This window comes from Orcinus orca, chromosome 6 (assembly GCF_937001465.1).
Source record: "Orcinus orca chromosome 6, mOrcOrc1.1, whole genome shotgun sequence".
NCBI classification, from domain to species: domain Eukaryota; kingdom Metazoa; phylum Chordata; class Mammalia; order Artiodactyla; family Delphinidae; genus Orcinus; species Orcinus orca.
Genome location: NC_064564.1, coordinates 87,256,419 through 87,271,641, shown reverse-complemented (window position 1 = coordinate 87,271,641; position 15,223 = coordinate 87,256,419). Strand labels below are relative to the sequence as shown.

Here is a 15,223-nt window from a genome sequence, read left to right as displayed (position 1 = left end):
CTAGTGGGTCCTCAATAATTATTTGTTGAATGAACACACATAGTGATAGAACCAAGGTCAGAAAGTTCATGTCATGTCAAGAGGAAGTGCCCTAGAACTTAACTGGAAAGACAGATGTGGGCTAAGAGTTCTGGAATTCACACTCAGCAGAGGAGAGTGTGCCAGAAGACTGCCACCTCCCTGACCCCCACCCTGTCTTCCCACACCTCCACCCCTACTTGCAGCCCACTGGGCATCTCTTGAGCCCCCTGGATATAGCCCACAGCTTTAGTTCCACTTTACTGTCTGGGCCAGGCTAGTGACCAGGCTGGGGGGTGGGGGGGGGGATCAGCAAAAATAATGCAAATTAGGAATTCCAGGCCAGGAGGGCAGGCATTTTAGGGTTACTTGGCTTATGGGTCATGTGTCTGCTCCCACACATTGAATGCTGTCTACAGGGTCGCTAACACGTGCCTTTTACTATTCCATTGACCCGTGTGTGTGCCTGGCACTGTGCTAGGCGCTGGGGTGTGGCACAAAATCAGACCTGCCCCCTGGGGCTCAAACCACTTAAGGTCTTGTGAGAGACGGACAGGGAGACTGGCATGCGCAGTAAAATGTTCTGTAGGGACAGTATGATAAGTCTATACCAGAAAGGTGCTGTGACAGGAAGGGTCTGTTCCACTAAGTAGGTGGGGCTATCCAGAGAGGGCCTCATGGGCCAGAGTGGGGGTGGGGTGGGAAGGGGGCGACCACACCTTGACGCTTGAAAGAGAAAATCGGTTTTCTATAAGCAGACAAGAGGGAGAAGGATATTCCAGGCCAAGAGAGCCCCATGAGTAAACATAGGAAAACATGGTACAGCCTGGAATGTCCAGGCAAATCCCAGGAGCCTGGGGTATAGAGGGGCCCACAAGATGGAGTGGAAGAGCAGAGGCCCGAGGGCAGGGCATTTGGCAGGCCAGGGAGCTTGGACTTTGTCTTATGGGCTGTGGGGAAATTGTCAGAGCCTTAAACAAGGAAGCACTGTGAGATGAAAAAATTGAGAAAGGTCAATCTGGCTTTTGGGTAGAGAACAAGTTAGGAGAAGGCAAGGCTGTGGTTCGGGAGTCCGTCAGGAAGTGGTCAGGAGAGAATGACGGCCGAGCTAGAGCTGTAGCAGTGGGGTGGGAGACAAATGGGGGCAGCTAAGGATGTGAGGGAGGGGTCAGGGGTGGCTTGTGTAACTGGCTGACTGCCTGGTTGGGGCAGTCACTGACAGCAAGGAACCCAGGATGAGGAAACCGCAGGATATACAGTTATATGTCCCCCTCAGTAGACTCCAAGAGGGGAGGGCCGTGTGTGTGGGCTCACCAGTGCCTTCCACAGTCCCTGACACGTATAGTACATGCTCAATATACACCTGTCCAATGAATTAATAAAATGGGTTGTTCGGGTATGGGCTGGAGCTTGTCAGCACAAGGTCATGGTGAAGTCCTGAGAGGGGCTGAGGTCTCTCGGGGAAAGTATATAGAAAGAGAAGAATGGTGGGCATCATTTTATCTGATACGATATCTCCATGACAGGCCGAGGGCCTCTTTCAGGGAGCCCCCAGCCTTGTGCACACCTCACCGTGGTCCTCTTGAGAAGGGGGCTTGCCCTGGTTGCCTGCTGACGTTCTCGCATGGCCTTGATTGTGGGCAGCTCTGTGAGGCTCACCATTCACTCCCAGCGCCTGTCCAGCTTCTGCAGCCCAACCGATCCTAGGCTTTCTCCATGTAAGTCACAATCTCCCGGCCGTAAATTACAACAAATCTCTGGTCTAGAAGTGGGAGACCCGGGTTCTGGGACCAGCTCTGCCACCACCTGCCTGGACGGCCTCAAAGCCTTAGTTTCTCCGTCTATGGAGGGGGCCGATCACTCCCGCCCTGCCTCCCCAGTGGAGGATCCGGCAACATAATGGATGTGAGAGTAGGTATGTGGACCATCCAGTGCTGGGAGACTAACGACCAGCATCAACCATACCTCATGTGGGCTGCCTGGAGGGTGCCACAATGTTGTGTGCATATGGCTTTCCAGTCCCCAATCACATCATCCCCAAAACAGGAGTGATTCTCCCTATTCCACAAAGTCAGCTAGGACACTGAGATGTCACACAGGGAGATAATGATGCTACTAGGGCCCCAGCCAGGTCAGAATTTCAAAGCTCTCTCCCTCTCTCTTAACACCTCCAAAATATTTTATCCAGTGAGCACATTTTGAGCACCTACTGCATGTCAGGAACTATGCTGTATACTTTACTTTCCTTACTTCATTTCACCCTCATAACCACCCTATGAAATGAGTGTTATCATCACCATAGGACAGATGAGAAAACTGAGGCCCAGAAAGGTTAAGGAACCTCTGAGTGGGAGATCAGAGCCCGATTATCTTCTGTTGCCAAGAAGCATGTGGTGTTTCAGAGGTGTCACCTGCAGTGACAATTTTTTTTTTCTGGGAAGGAGAGAGTTGCCAAGCCTCCCATGACCTTCCTGCATCCCACACCCAGTGCCACCATGCGGGCACAGGGCCTTGCCAACTAACGCTTGTGCTTCTCAGGCCGCCACCAAGCAAGCGATGCTATACTGGCTGCAGCAGCTGCAGATGAAGCGCTGGGAGTTCCACAACAGCCCGCCTGCACCTCCCGCCGTCCCTGACGCTGCCCTGGCTGGGAATGGGCCCGCCCTGCGCCTCAAGCTAGGTACCCAATGGGCTTGCCTCCTGCCCACACACCCAGGGCTCTTGGTGACCAAGCCTTTACCCTCCTTTTGGGAGTGAGTGGGAGGACCCCTCTGCTAAAGAAGCGGAGAGCCAGGGATGTGACTCAGGATGAGCTAGGGCAACAGTATAGCATCAAGGGCAAGAATATGGGCTCTGAGGCCAGGCTGGCTGGGCTCAGATCCTAATCCTGTGCAGTCTTAGGCAAGTTGCTTAACCTTTCTGAGCTTCAGTTTCCTTCCCTGTAAAATGAGGTTAATAAAGAATACCTACTCCTTAGGGTTATTATGAGGATTAAATGAATCCTTACACCTTAAAGGGTTGGAACAATGCCTGCACATTGTCAGAGCTCAGTAGATGTCAGTTACTATTATGATGATGACAATTACGGAAAGATCTCAAGAAATGAAACTTCCACAGAGTTGCTGTGAGGAAGGTTAATGAGAGAATGCAGTTGTTGTTGTTGCTTCTTACATAAATGCTTTTGTGCTGTGAGTTGAGTAGATCCGTGATCTTATCCCCAGTGTTGCCGTGGGCAGAAGCTTCACCCCCACCAGGTGGCCCACGTGATCCCAAATACTAAAACATCCCAGCATGGAGGAGACCGGGAGCTCATACCCCCCTACCCCCATGCTGCAGCCAGCACTGTGACCAGCAGGTTTCACAGTTGAGACAGACCACCCACCGAGCTGCAGTGTGTCTAACATGCCTCACCCTCAGTTGACAGGGAAGCCCAATGGGCGAGGGCAGGACCTGTGGCCGGACACCTCCTAGACCCTGGTACCCAGACGCTTTACAGACTGAGCTCATCTGCCCTTACCCTTCTCCCCACTTTTCCTTCCCTGAGTAAATGGGCTTCATTTACCTAGTTGCCCCTTCCTGGATCTCAGATAGCCAGTCCAGTCACCTGGGCTGGCCATGTCTACCCTCTGGCCTACATGTCAGATCTAGGCCCTCGCTGCTATTGCCTTGGGTCAGGCCTCAACTCTTAGCTAGAAAACCACAGCAGTCTCCTCTCCAGTGTCCCCATGTCCCAGCCTGCCACCTCAGACCCAACCTCTTCACTGTAACCCAAGCCAGCTTTCTCAAATGAGCGCCTGAGCCCCACCCCGCTTCTGTGGCCGCCCTCCATGTCCCAGGCCCAGTCCCAGCTTTTTAGCACCAGACTCAGGCCTCATCCTTCCTCATCTCACCTCTGCCTGCTCCCCCAGTGCCCGCCTCTTGCTGTGCACTTCAGCAGCACCAGAGGCATCCCTGCCCCCTCTTCTCTGCCTGGTGAATTCCTGCTTACTCTCTATGGCCAAGCTCCACTGCCACCTCCTCCTTTTGCCAGTCTCCTCTTGGAAGCCTTCCGGGACTTTGCCTGCTAAACTGTCTGTGAGCCCTCAACACTTTTTGCAGATGGTTACATTGTGTTCTAATCACAGCGTCCTTGTCAGTCTCTGCCCCCTAGCCCTCAAGGGTTGGGGCCATGTCTTTGTCACCTGTGTCCCAAGTATCTGGTACCCTGCCATGCACATTGGATATTTGTTGAGTGAATGTGTGAGCGAATACATTGAATTTTATCATTAATGAGGAAAGGAATGTAAAGCCCTGAGCAAAATGCCGGGTACATAGTGAGTGTTCAGTGTGTGAGAACTGTCCTAATAATATGATTATTATATGTGTACCTGCACACTGTTACTGTCATAGTAAATGCTCCTTTTTATGGTTTATGATACTCATCTGTAATTTTCCCAGAGAACCCTCTGGGTGTTTTATGCTTGTAAGGACTTTCTTTGGGGAAGGGTTTGTTTGCTTTTGCTTCTGCACTTCTACTCACCCTCCGCTCCCATCTGCGGGAGAGCCAACAGCCCTGGCTGTGCGGGAAACTGCAGCCTGAGCTGATACGGTTGCCGGATCCGCCTCAGTCTAGAAGCAACAAGAAACCCTCCCAAAGACAGAATTCCTGAGTGTCCGGAAATCAGAAGAACCAGGTTATCAGAAGAATGGCTTTGGTTCAGCACACTCAGCGGGCCTCTTCTGGGCCAGCCCCTGCTGTGGGCATGGTTGCGCCACAATGACCAGGCGCCAGTCTCCTGAGGACGCTGCAGGGAGACACAGGAAGCTGTGGTGTAGGCTTCTCTTCTGAAGCCCTTCTCGCAGCAAGCCTTCACCCTCCTGGACCCAGGGCCCCTGTGAAACCTTCCCCAGAAAGACATTCCTGGAGCCCTGAGCAAGCTGGCAGGCCCTGGATTAGCTGTCTGGAGACGGCTGCCCCACCTCTCCAGTCTCCACCCTGTCTAGTCTTTCTAAGTGCAGTGACCGGACCCCAGCCCCAGCGTGAATGATTTTCCTTTTCTTTGTTCCCCAGAGCAAGAGGAGGCGGAGCTAGAGGAGTTCCTGTGTCCTGTGAAAACGCCCACTGGCCTTGTGGGCATGGCAGCTGCCTTGCAGCCGGTCCCTGCTATGCCCTTGGCCCTTCAGAATATCTCCCTCAAGCACCTGGGAACTGAAATACAGTAAGTGCGATGGAGCTGAGAGGCCTGCCAGGCTGCAGGCAGCACCTTCTTTGGAGCTTACAGTGATCCGGTGTGACTCCTCTGCAGGGAGGTGGACTTGGGTTGGGGTTTAGGGGCTTTATTTTCAATTCATTACATCATCACTTTAAAATACTACATTTGTTCTGATTTTTAAAGTAGTACACATTCTTTGTAGGAAGTTAGAAACATCTAGAAAGGTATAAATTTAAAATTACCCATAGTCCTTTCACCCAGACAAGCGTTCTTAGCATCACTTTCCTCACATTTTCTATATACATATATGCATAATTGAGATCATATTCAATGTAATGGAGTGGTGGCTTCACAAATGTCTACATATGTCAAATGCATCAAATTATTCACTTTTCACATGTGTAATTTACTGTATGTCGATTACATCTTAGCTTCTTTTTCATCTCATAATGTGTGATATATACAATTTATATTTCCCACCGGCAGGCTTTGTTTTAAATAGTTCATAAGAAGATAGCACTATGGCCTGAGCTTTGGGGCCAAACTGCTTGCATTTGTATCCTGGCTCCACCAGTCATGGGCTCTTCTGCCCTTGGCAAGTTGTTTGATTTCTCTCTGCTTCACTTAAATGATTCGTACATGTAAATACAACAGTATTTGCCTTACAAGATTAGTGTGTGTGTGTTTGGGGTGGGGCAGGGGGGTTATAAATGGGTTAATACATGTAAACTGCTTTAGAACTGTGCTTGGGGATCAGTAAGCACTTAAATATTATTCTGCTGCTACTATTGTGGCTCTAATTGAAGGGATGGAAGCTTTTGGGAATTCAGACTGTACCTAACGCTGATCCTGTTTGGGTGGTTATTTTCTGTGTGGACTTCAGACAAACTGGGACCTCTTAGAAAGCAGAATAGATTGCTCCCTGAACTTAGATTAGAGCCCCCGCCTCATGTGACTCAAGCGAAGCATTTCTCTCTGTCAGCCTCAGTGTTTGAATTTGCTTGGGTAACTAGCAGGGGAGTGATGCCGTTCTCAGGAGAGAAGCAGGTTTTAGGGAAAATATGATGAGCGTCCTTTAGGGTCTGCTGGCTAGAGATGGAACTACCCCACAGACATTTGGATGGAAAGGCCTAGAACTCAGGAGAGAGATCTGAGCCAGAGAGAGAGACTTGGCAGGTATGGGACCTGGTTGAGCCCCCCAGGGTGAGAGGACAAGGACGGCGCCCTGCAGGGGATCTTCCCATGGGAGGAGCTGGAGGGCACTGGTTACATGGGGAGCCTGCTCTGGGGACAGGGGATCTGAGAAGGCCAGCCACCCAGCCAGTGTGTGTCCAGGGCGTTCTCACCAAGATTAAGCCAGGTTCGTGCCTAATGATGGCCACCCAACAACAGAAGCAGAACCGAGAACCTGCAGAGACCAAGAAAGGAAGGAAGTTTCCGAGGATCAGTCAGTTATGTGTCATAAACCACAGAAAATGTGAGACGGTTTTCCAAGTGCCCTGGCTGCTGACAGCCCCAGAAAGACCAGGGTTGCCCTTGTCTCCTGCACCCCCTTTCCCTGGAGGGTCTTGGTGCTTGCTCTTGGGTCTGCCATGAGCCCAGGTCATACTCGAGGAAGGACACTGTTATAGGTGCTTTACACTCTCAACAAGATGTCTGGACAAACCTGTGAAGTGGTATCTAATGGTTAAGTTCTCAGACCATGGATTAGACATCCAAGTCTATTGCTCAGCCCCACCATTTACTCGTTCTGTGGCTTTGGTTACCTATCCTTTCCAAATCAAAGTTCTCACTGTGCAGTGGAGGTTATAATAGTGCTTACTTCATTGGGCTGTTGTGAGGAGTAAAAGAGTTAAATGCATGTGGGTGAAGATTAGATGAGTTGAACTCCTAGGGTTTATCTTAGACCTGGCCCATGCAAGGCCCCAGTCATTGTTTGTTGTGGATATGTTCCTCATCCCATTGCAGATGGGAAAATCCAGGCTCAGAGAGGATAAATGTCCTGCCCAAGGTTATCTATCCTTCCAGAACAAGTCCTTGTGACCACTACTCCCATGCTGACCAGGCCTTTCAGACCTAGAGCTAAACCTACACAGAAGATGATCCATGAACTGCTCCAAGCAAAGTCAATACGTTTATGAAATGGAGATGCCTCTTCCAAGCACAGTAGTTTGGCTGGGTAATGGCCACCTGGGCTGTGACAGTAGTTAGTGAGCTGCCCATCCTCAGAGGAGACGTGTGCTAGGGCTTAGAATGATCTTTGTTGCCCTGAAATTGGGGTTTCTGTGCCTTCCCACACCCCAGGGGTGACTGCTTGTGAGGCCTTAGACATATTGGGGAGGCTGCAGCCCCTGGACAAGGGGAAGTGTGGGCAACAGTCATGGTCACCCCACCCAGCCAGTGCCCCTGGCCATAGGGATGTGCCCCAGGGTCCTTGCCAAATCATGTGGCCTATGGTGTGTGAGATCCATGTAATGGGGCTCAGAAAGACGCAGCACAGAGTGATACTCAGTAAATAGTGCCTCTCATGGTCATCATTCATATTAATATGACCACCACCCTTTTATTTTTAGATGGGTAAAGTAAGAACTAAGAAGAGGAAATGACTAGCCCAAGGAGTCAGGGCTCCTTATTTAAGGTCAGGTGTTAGGAGTGCTGAGTTCTAATTTCTTCTCTGTTCTAAATTTAATTGATTAATTTTACCTTTCATCAGTCATCTGTACTCTCCATTGAAGTATAATCTCATTCTTTTCCTATTCGAGACCCAACTATACCAAAAAACTTCATTTTGTTTTAAAAACAAGCTTAAGATCAAATGATAGTTCTTTGAAAAGATTAACAAAGTTGACAAACATTTATCTAGAAAGACCAGGAAAAGAAAGCAGACTCAAGTGATTAAAATCAGGAACAAGAGAGGGGACGTTACTACCAACCTTACAGAAATAAAAAGGTTTATAAGGGAATACCATGAATAATTCTACGCTAATAAATTAGATAACTTAGATGAAATGGACAAATTCCTAGAAAGACAAATTACTGAAACTGACTCAAGAAGAAATAGAAAATCTAAATAGACCTGTAGCAAGTAAAGAGATTGAATTAGTTATCAAAAAATTACACCCCACCCCACCAACACACACACATGCACACACACAAAAACCTAGGACCAGATAACTTCACTGGTGAAGTCTACCAAACATTAAAGAATAAATACCAATTCTTCACAAACTGTACTACCCCCCCCAACAAAAAAAGAGGAAAGAGCATTTCCCAGTTCATTCTATAAGGCCAATATTATCCTGATAACCAAAACCACACAAAGGTAATGTTTTGAACACCCAGAGCCTTCACCTAGACTCTCCTTATATTAATTTTGCCAGCAGGCTTCTTTTTCTAACTTCACAGAGGGCATGGACCTTCATGAATCTCAGCTTTATGTAAGAATTTCAGTTTTAACTTCATACTTTGCATGGGTCCAAAACCTTGTTTTCTTTCCTCCTTTGCAAACAAGGTTCTAGGTTTCTGGTATCAACAGTTTATTTCTGATCACAAGAAAAAATAAATGTAACTATGGGTGGTGATAGGTGTTAGCTAGACTTACTGTGGTGATCCTTTTGCAATAAGTATATGTATTAAATCAACATGTTGTACACTTGAAACTAATATAATGTTACATGTCAGTTATATCTCAATTTAAATAAAGCAGTTGATCCCTGGACAAACTCATGTCCTCGCCAACTTTCACAATAATAATGCTGCAAACAAACACTTCAAAATTCAGTGTCATATAATAATAAACATTCATTTCCTGCACATCTGGGTTCACGTGATACAGGCTAGGTTCACCTGGTCTTGGCTCCAAGCCGTTGGGAAGATCTAGGTTTCCTCCACATATTTCTCACGTTCCATGGACCAGCAGCTATGAGGCATGTTCCTCAAGAGGGCAAGCCCTACATGCAAGCACATTTTAAGCCTATATTTACATTATATCTGCCAACATCCCTTTGGCCAAAGCAAATCACATGGCTGTGCCCAAAATCAAAAGGAGGAGGGGGATGTACTCTGCTCCTGCGGAGGTGGAGGGGAAGGGGTAAATATTTGTTGAAAAGTAATTTAATCTATATATGCGTCTTCCTCTTTACTTCCCACTTGAGTTTCAACTCCTTTTTTGTGTTTAGTCCCTAGGGATTTTCCCTTCCTTTTCTGAGAATTCAGCTAAATACTTTTGAAATATGTTTTGCATTTATCTAGCATCTAGGTAGATGTTTGTGGAACAAGGGTTTTTCAGATATTTTGTCCACCATATTGCTAGACGTATACATCACATGGAGGGATGATAGCGCAAAGCCAGGACTCCATCACAAGTCTACAGACTTTTTCAGCCTTTTGTTTTCTGGCCACGCTATTGCTGCCCTTTAGATAATTGACCTCCTCCTGCAGTGTTTTTCAAACTGTTGACCAGTAAGAAATACATCTTATTATATGGCTCAATACACATATATGTAATTCACAAAATTTTAATCCTTTCTAAGTGGGGCGCATTCTGATATTTTCTATTCCATTTTTTTTAAGTGCTGGTCGTGATACTAAACTGATTTTACAGTCTACCAATGGCTCACAGCCTGCAGTTTGAAAAACACTGACCTAGTGAACTCTTTAGTCATTTTTTCTTCCTTGTTATTAGTTTTGGAATATGTCGACTTTTATACCTTTGCAAAGAGAAAACAAACTCAATTGAACTGCCTTTTCATCCAACTCATGAACTTCTCTGTGGCCTGTGGTGCCAGGCCAGCCTTTGGTGCTACCTAGTTCCTTCCTGCAAACAAACATCTATTGAGTCTGTACGCTGGGCACATGTGACCCAGTGCCAGGTGCCAGTAGGCATGCAGGTAGGTTAGTGCTCAGTTCTTGAAGAAAAGACACCACTACTCAGTCTAGACAAGTACTTGGTCAAAGAGTGACCCATGCATGAAGTGCAGTAAGCTCCTTGGAGGCTGTGAGGTGATCAGTGAAGGCTACAGAGAGAACAGGTCTGAGCAGGGAAAGAAAGCAAGGGGAGCAAGAGGCCAGGAGGTGTTTGGAACTTTTCTCAGCAGAAGTAGGGAGCCACTGGTGATTTTTAAGCCAGGTGGTTATAAGACCAGGTGAAGGTTTTGGGAAAGTTAGTTTGGCAAATCCATTTCAGTGAATAAAGCAGACAAATGCCCCTGCCCTCATGGAGCTTATATTCTAGCAGTGGGGTTGGAGGCAGAGGAGTCAAGCTTGTATTGTTTACAAGGAATACTGCGTATCAAAGGTGATGTGCATGATGAAAAATGGAAAGGAGAAGGGTAAGGGTGATGGGAGAGGCTCAGATGGGTTGCCTCCTGCAGGGTGCCTGCAGTCAGGCAGACTGATCAAGTCATGACTGGGGTGGAGATGCAGCCTGAGCGCCAGCAGTGGCAGCAGGAAGGGTAGTGGGCAAGATAGCAGGGCTGTCAGCCCCATGATCCTCTATTTTCCTTTCAGAAACACAATGTACAACATCCGGGGCAACAAGCAGACCCAAGGAACAGGCCACAGACCCTCAGGAGAAGATTCTTCACTGAGCGAGGAGCCTCAGAGGGAGGAGCAGCCCTCGCCTCCTGACCTCAGCGCCCCAGGTGAGCCTCTGCCTGGGTCTGAGCTGCCTTCAGAGGCTAAGTGGGTGCCCTCTCTCCTCCCCGTAAACAAACATCCGTGCTTTTGTGTGTCAAAGATTCAACTCTCCAGGTCACTCCTCCTGGGCTTCCATGGGTCTGGTAGTAATGATTCATTCTTTCTTTCTTTCTCTCTTTCTCTCTTTCTTTCTTTCCTTCCTCCCTCCCTCCTTTCTTTCTTTCTTTCCTTTTTTTTTTTTAACTTGTGGTAAAAATACATAACAAAATTTACCACTTTAACCAATTTTAAGTGTATAATTCAGTGACATTAGGTACATTCACGTTCTTGTGTAACCATCACTACCATCCATTTCCAGAACGCTTTTCATCTTCCCAAACTGAAACACCAAGCAATGATTCTTGAAGTAATAAGGGAAAATACCTGTTGCTTTTTCTTTCTTCCTTTTTTAAAAAAAATTTATAAGGAAAGGATATAAAAATGCTTTTCTGGGATGATTAAAATCAGATCTACCTGAAGAAGCAGAACAAATGACCTCAAGGTATTCATCCCCTCTGTGACATGGCACTTTATTTCTTTTACAAAATATTAGGACCCATCAGGGGTGTTTGACATCTTTGAAATTAGCATAAATGCCCTTAAAACATGTTTTAACTATGTAGAAACAGTTGGGAGAAAACTGGCTAAGGCAGCACTGAGGGGTCTTATGGTAGAGAGGACCCCTGGGCTGTGTAGAAATTACTGTAGAAAAAGCACCGCTTTGGAGCAGTGCCTGATGAGGCCCCACAGATCACGATGAATAGCCCAAGAGAAGATCAGTACTGTATCTAATCAATAATAATAATAGAACTAGCACTTACATGTAGCAGGTACTTTGTGCCAGGGCTACTCTAAGCCTTTTTTTTTTTTTTTTTTGGTAACAGTTTCATTCTGATATAATTCACATACCATACAATTCACTCCTTTGAAACATATAATTCAGTGGCTTTCAGTATCTTCACAGAGTTGTGCAACCATCACCATAATCAAATTTAAAACATTTGTATTACCCCCAGAAGAAACCCCATACCCCTCAGCCATCAGTCCCAGTCTCCACCTCTGGGCAACCACTAATCTACTTTCTGCCTCTATAGATTTGCCTGTTCTGGACATTGCATATAAATGGAATCTACAATATGTAGTCTTCTGTGATTGGTGTCTTTTACTCAGCAGAATCTTTTCAAGTTTCATCCACATGCACGAAGCGCTTTACGTTTAGTCTTTACGACAACCTGAGCGGTAAATACTGTTCTCCTCATTTAATAACTGAGGGAACTGGGAACGGATGTGAGGAGTGACTCGCTCACAGCTGCACAGTGAGTAACAGAATAGGATTCAGAGCAAACAGTCTGGCCCCATATTCCTGCCTGAAGCCTCTTTTCTGAGTCAGTGACTTTGCAAACGACCTCTTTATTGCCATGAAACCTTGTCCCCATAAACAAAATCTGATACACAAAGCAAATAAAAGCAGAGTTGAGGCAGGGTTGGGAGTCCAGGCTCCCCCTCAGCCCCTCCCACCCCACCCTCTTCCCTTCCCAGCCAGCCCTTGAGGCGATCCCATGAAATCCTAGGGTGCTGATTGAAAACCACTGTCTTAGGCCTCCGTTTTTCCCAACTATAAGATGGGCACAGTGATCCTACCCTGCCTGCCCTCAGGGTTGGTGTACAGTAGCCTGCAGGGCTCCAGGGAGCCTCCCTGCCCTCTTAGATCCTGTGGCAGGAAAGAAAAAGAAGCATTGCATTCCTCTGAGCTCTGCAGGCTGCTTTGTACCTGGCTCGACCAGATTTCTTTTAAGCCTGGAACAAGACCGTTCTGTTCTTGTACTCAACAAGGCCAAGGAGTTTCTGGTTCCTGTCACCTACTAGAGTAGTTTTTTGTCTGCTCAATACTATTTGGTTGGCTCTTGGCCTGGTCCCCAGAAGAAAGTTGCTAAGTCATTCAGCTTGTCCTGCAAGCCCTGCCTGTCCCCTCCCCTGGGATCTCATACCACATCCTTATTTTTAATATCATAGTCCCAAAAGAACTGGGTATGACTTACTACAGTGTATATCAGGGGGAAGATAAATGAGTAATTTGAGTTAGAAAATTTAGATAGGCTCAAGAAAAAATCCTGCAGTGTACCAAAGGTGGGCAGCAAATGTGGCTCTGAGCTTCTCAGCAGCCAAGGCAAAGAGGGAAATGCAAGTGGTTAGGTTACTTCCGGTGTCCATAAGACTATAAACACATATCTTAAAAGAAGCAAAGCTGGCCCTGAGAGCTAAGAAGAATTTATGTTGGGGCCTCATAACGGACATAATGTGTATGTGCCCTGTGATCAAAATTCTCAGTCTCTTGACCATATAATCAGGCCATTACATGTCCCTTGATGCAGGCTGATGGCAGAGCCCTAAAGCACAGGCTGAGGGTAGGGCAGGACAAGGCGGTCTGGGTGAGTGATTCTCTAACATTGGATTTAAGAATAAAATTTAGGGACTTCCCTGGTGGCGCAGTGGTTAAGAATCCACCTACCAATACAGGGGACATGGGTTCGAGCCCTGGTCCGGGAAGATCCCACATGCCATGGAGCAACTAAGCCCATGCGCCACAACTACTGAGCCTGTGCTCTAGAGCCCGCGAGCCACAACTGCTGAGCCCGCATGCCACAACTACTGAAGTCTGCGCGCCTAGAGCCTGTGCTCCGCAATAAGAGAAGCCACCGCAATGAGAAGTCCGTGCACCACAACGAAGAGTAGCCACCGCTCGCCTCAACTAGAGGAAGCCCGTGCACAGCAACGAAGACCCAACGCAGCCAAAAATAAATAAATAAATAAATTTATTTTAAAAAAAAAAAGAAAGAAAATTTAGCACCAGTCAACAAACATTTTCTGTAAAGGGCCAGATAGTAAATATTTGAGGCATTATGGGCCATACAGTCTCTGTTGCAAGTACTCAACTCTGCCTTTGTGGAGTGAAAGCAGTACAGACAATGCACAAATAAATGGGCATGGCTGTATTCCAATAAAACTTTATTTACAAAAACAGGCCTCCCGATTTGGTCTGTGGGCTATTGGTTGCTGACCCAGGCTCTGCTGGAAATAAAAGGATACAGCCTTGAGACATTCAGCTGTGGGAGATATGTCTCCTAATTTAGCTTGTAATTAGAATCAAATGAGAGTTTACATTACTCACTGGGGCAAGTATGCAGAGTACAGATATTTTGTGCTCCTGTCAATCGACAGATCTGTGTGCCTTGAAAATCGCCCAGAGCCTGGAGGTCAGATCCTGAAATAAGAAAAAATACATCCTGCCTGGGCCCGTGCCTGAGGAGATGGCCACCTGGCAAACACTAGCGGGGCAGTAGGAGGTAACCCATGCAGGTTGAGATTGGAGGGTAGGGAACAGAGGGAATAGGGAACAGAGGGTAGAGGATGGGCTGGATGACCCAGCACGGTGTAAACAGTGTTTATATAGTCCAGTGGTTCTCAGAGTATGATCCCTGCACAAGCTGTATCAGCATCACCTAGGAACATTTAAAAATACAAATTCTCAAGCTGTGCCCCAGGCCTATGGAATGGAAAGCTCTGGGAGTAGGGTCCCCAAACTGCACTTTTTAAAAATATTTTTTAAAATAAATTTATGTATTTATATATTTATTTTATTTTTGGCTGCATTGGGTCTTCATTGCTGCACGCGGGCTTTCTCTAATTGCGGCGAACAGGAGCTACTCTTCATTGCGGTGTGAGGGCTTCTCATTGCGGTGGCTTCTCTTGTTGCGGAGCATGGGCTCTAGGTGTGTGGGCTTTGGTAGTTGTGGCACGCAGGCTCAGTAGTTGTGGCGCACGGGCTTAGTTGCTCCGTGGCGTGTGGGATCTTCCTGGACCAGGGCTCGAACCCGTGTCCCCTGCATTAGCAGGCAGATTCTTAACCACTGCGCCACCAGGGAAGTCCCCCCAATCTGCATTTTACCAAGCCTTCCAGGTGCTTCTGCAGCAAGCCCAAGTTTGAGAACTGCTGAAGCCACTGATCACAACCTCTGTGTTCCTCCTCTTGAGCAGGAAAAGATCCAGCGGATTCTCCAAAGCCTACACCCAAGTCCTCTCTGACCGCCAATCTCATTCAGAAAGCCAAGCGCCAGAGCAACACCTTCCCGCTCTTCACCGAAGGACTCACACGGAACCGAACCGCCCAGGAGAAAGTGCTGGCCTTGGAGCAGCAGGTTCTGATGCTCACCAAGGAGCTAAAGGCTCAGAAGGTGAGCTCTGGCCCCAGAGACACCCCAGGCTCCAGTGGACCCCTCTGGGCCTGGAGCCCCTGGACAAGCTAAATGTGATGCGTTAGCCAGCCTGTGGTCCTTAAC

At 47.4% G+C, this 15,223-nt stretch overlaps 1 protein-coding gene across 4 annotated transcripts in view; it reads left to right on the top strand.

Annotated features, from left to right (window-relative positions):
- The window catches only part of TBC1D2 (TBC1 domain family member 2), a 42,441-nt gene that overhangs the window by 1,619 nt on the left and 25,599 nt on the right, over positions 1-15,223 (top strand). For 3 of the 4 annotated variants that reach the window (XR_007477978.1, XM_049711132.1, XM_049711131.1), the window contains exons 2-5: positions 2,557-2,698; positions 5,069-5,216; positions 10,719-10,852; positions 14,922-15,118. Coding sequence is in view for 3 of the 4 variants with exons in the window: in XM_049711132.1 (XP_049567089.1) it covers positions 2,557-2,698; positions 5,069-5,216; positions 10,719-10,852; positions 14,922-15,118 (621 nt within the window). In the remaining variant the exon portion in view is untranslated. The remainder of the gene's footprint in view (positions 1-2,556; positions 2,699-5,068; positions 5,217-10,718; positions 10,853-14,921; positions 15,119-15,223) is intronic. The other variant, XM_049711133.1, reaches the window with a different exon arrangement.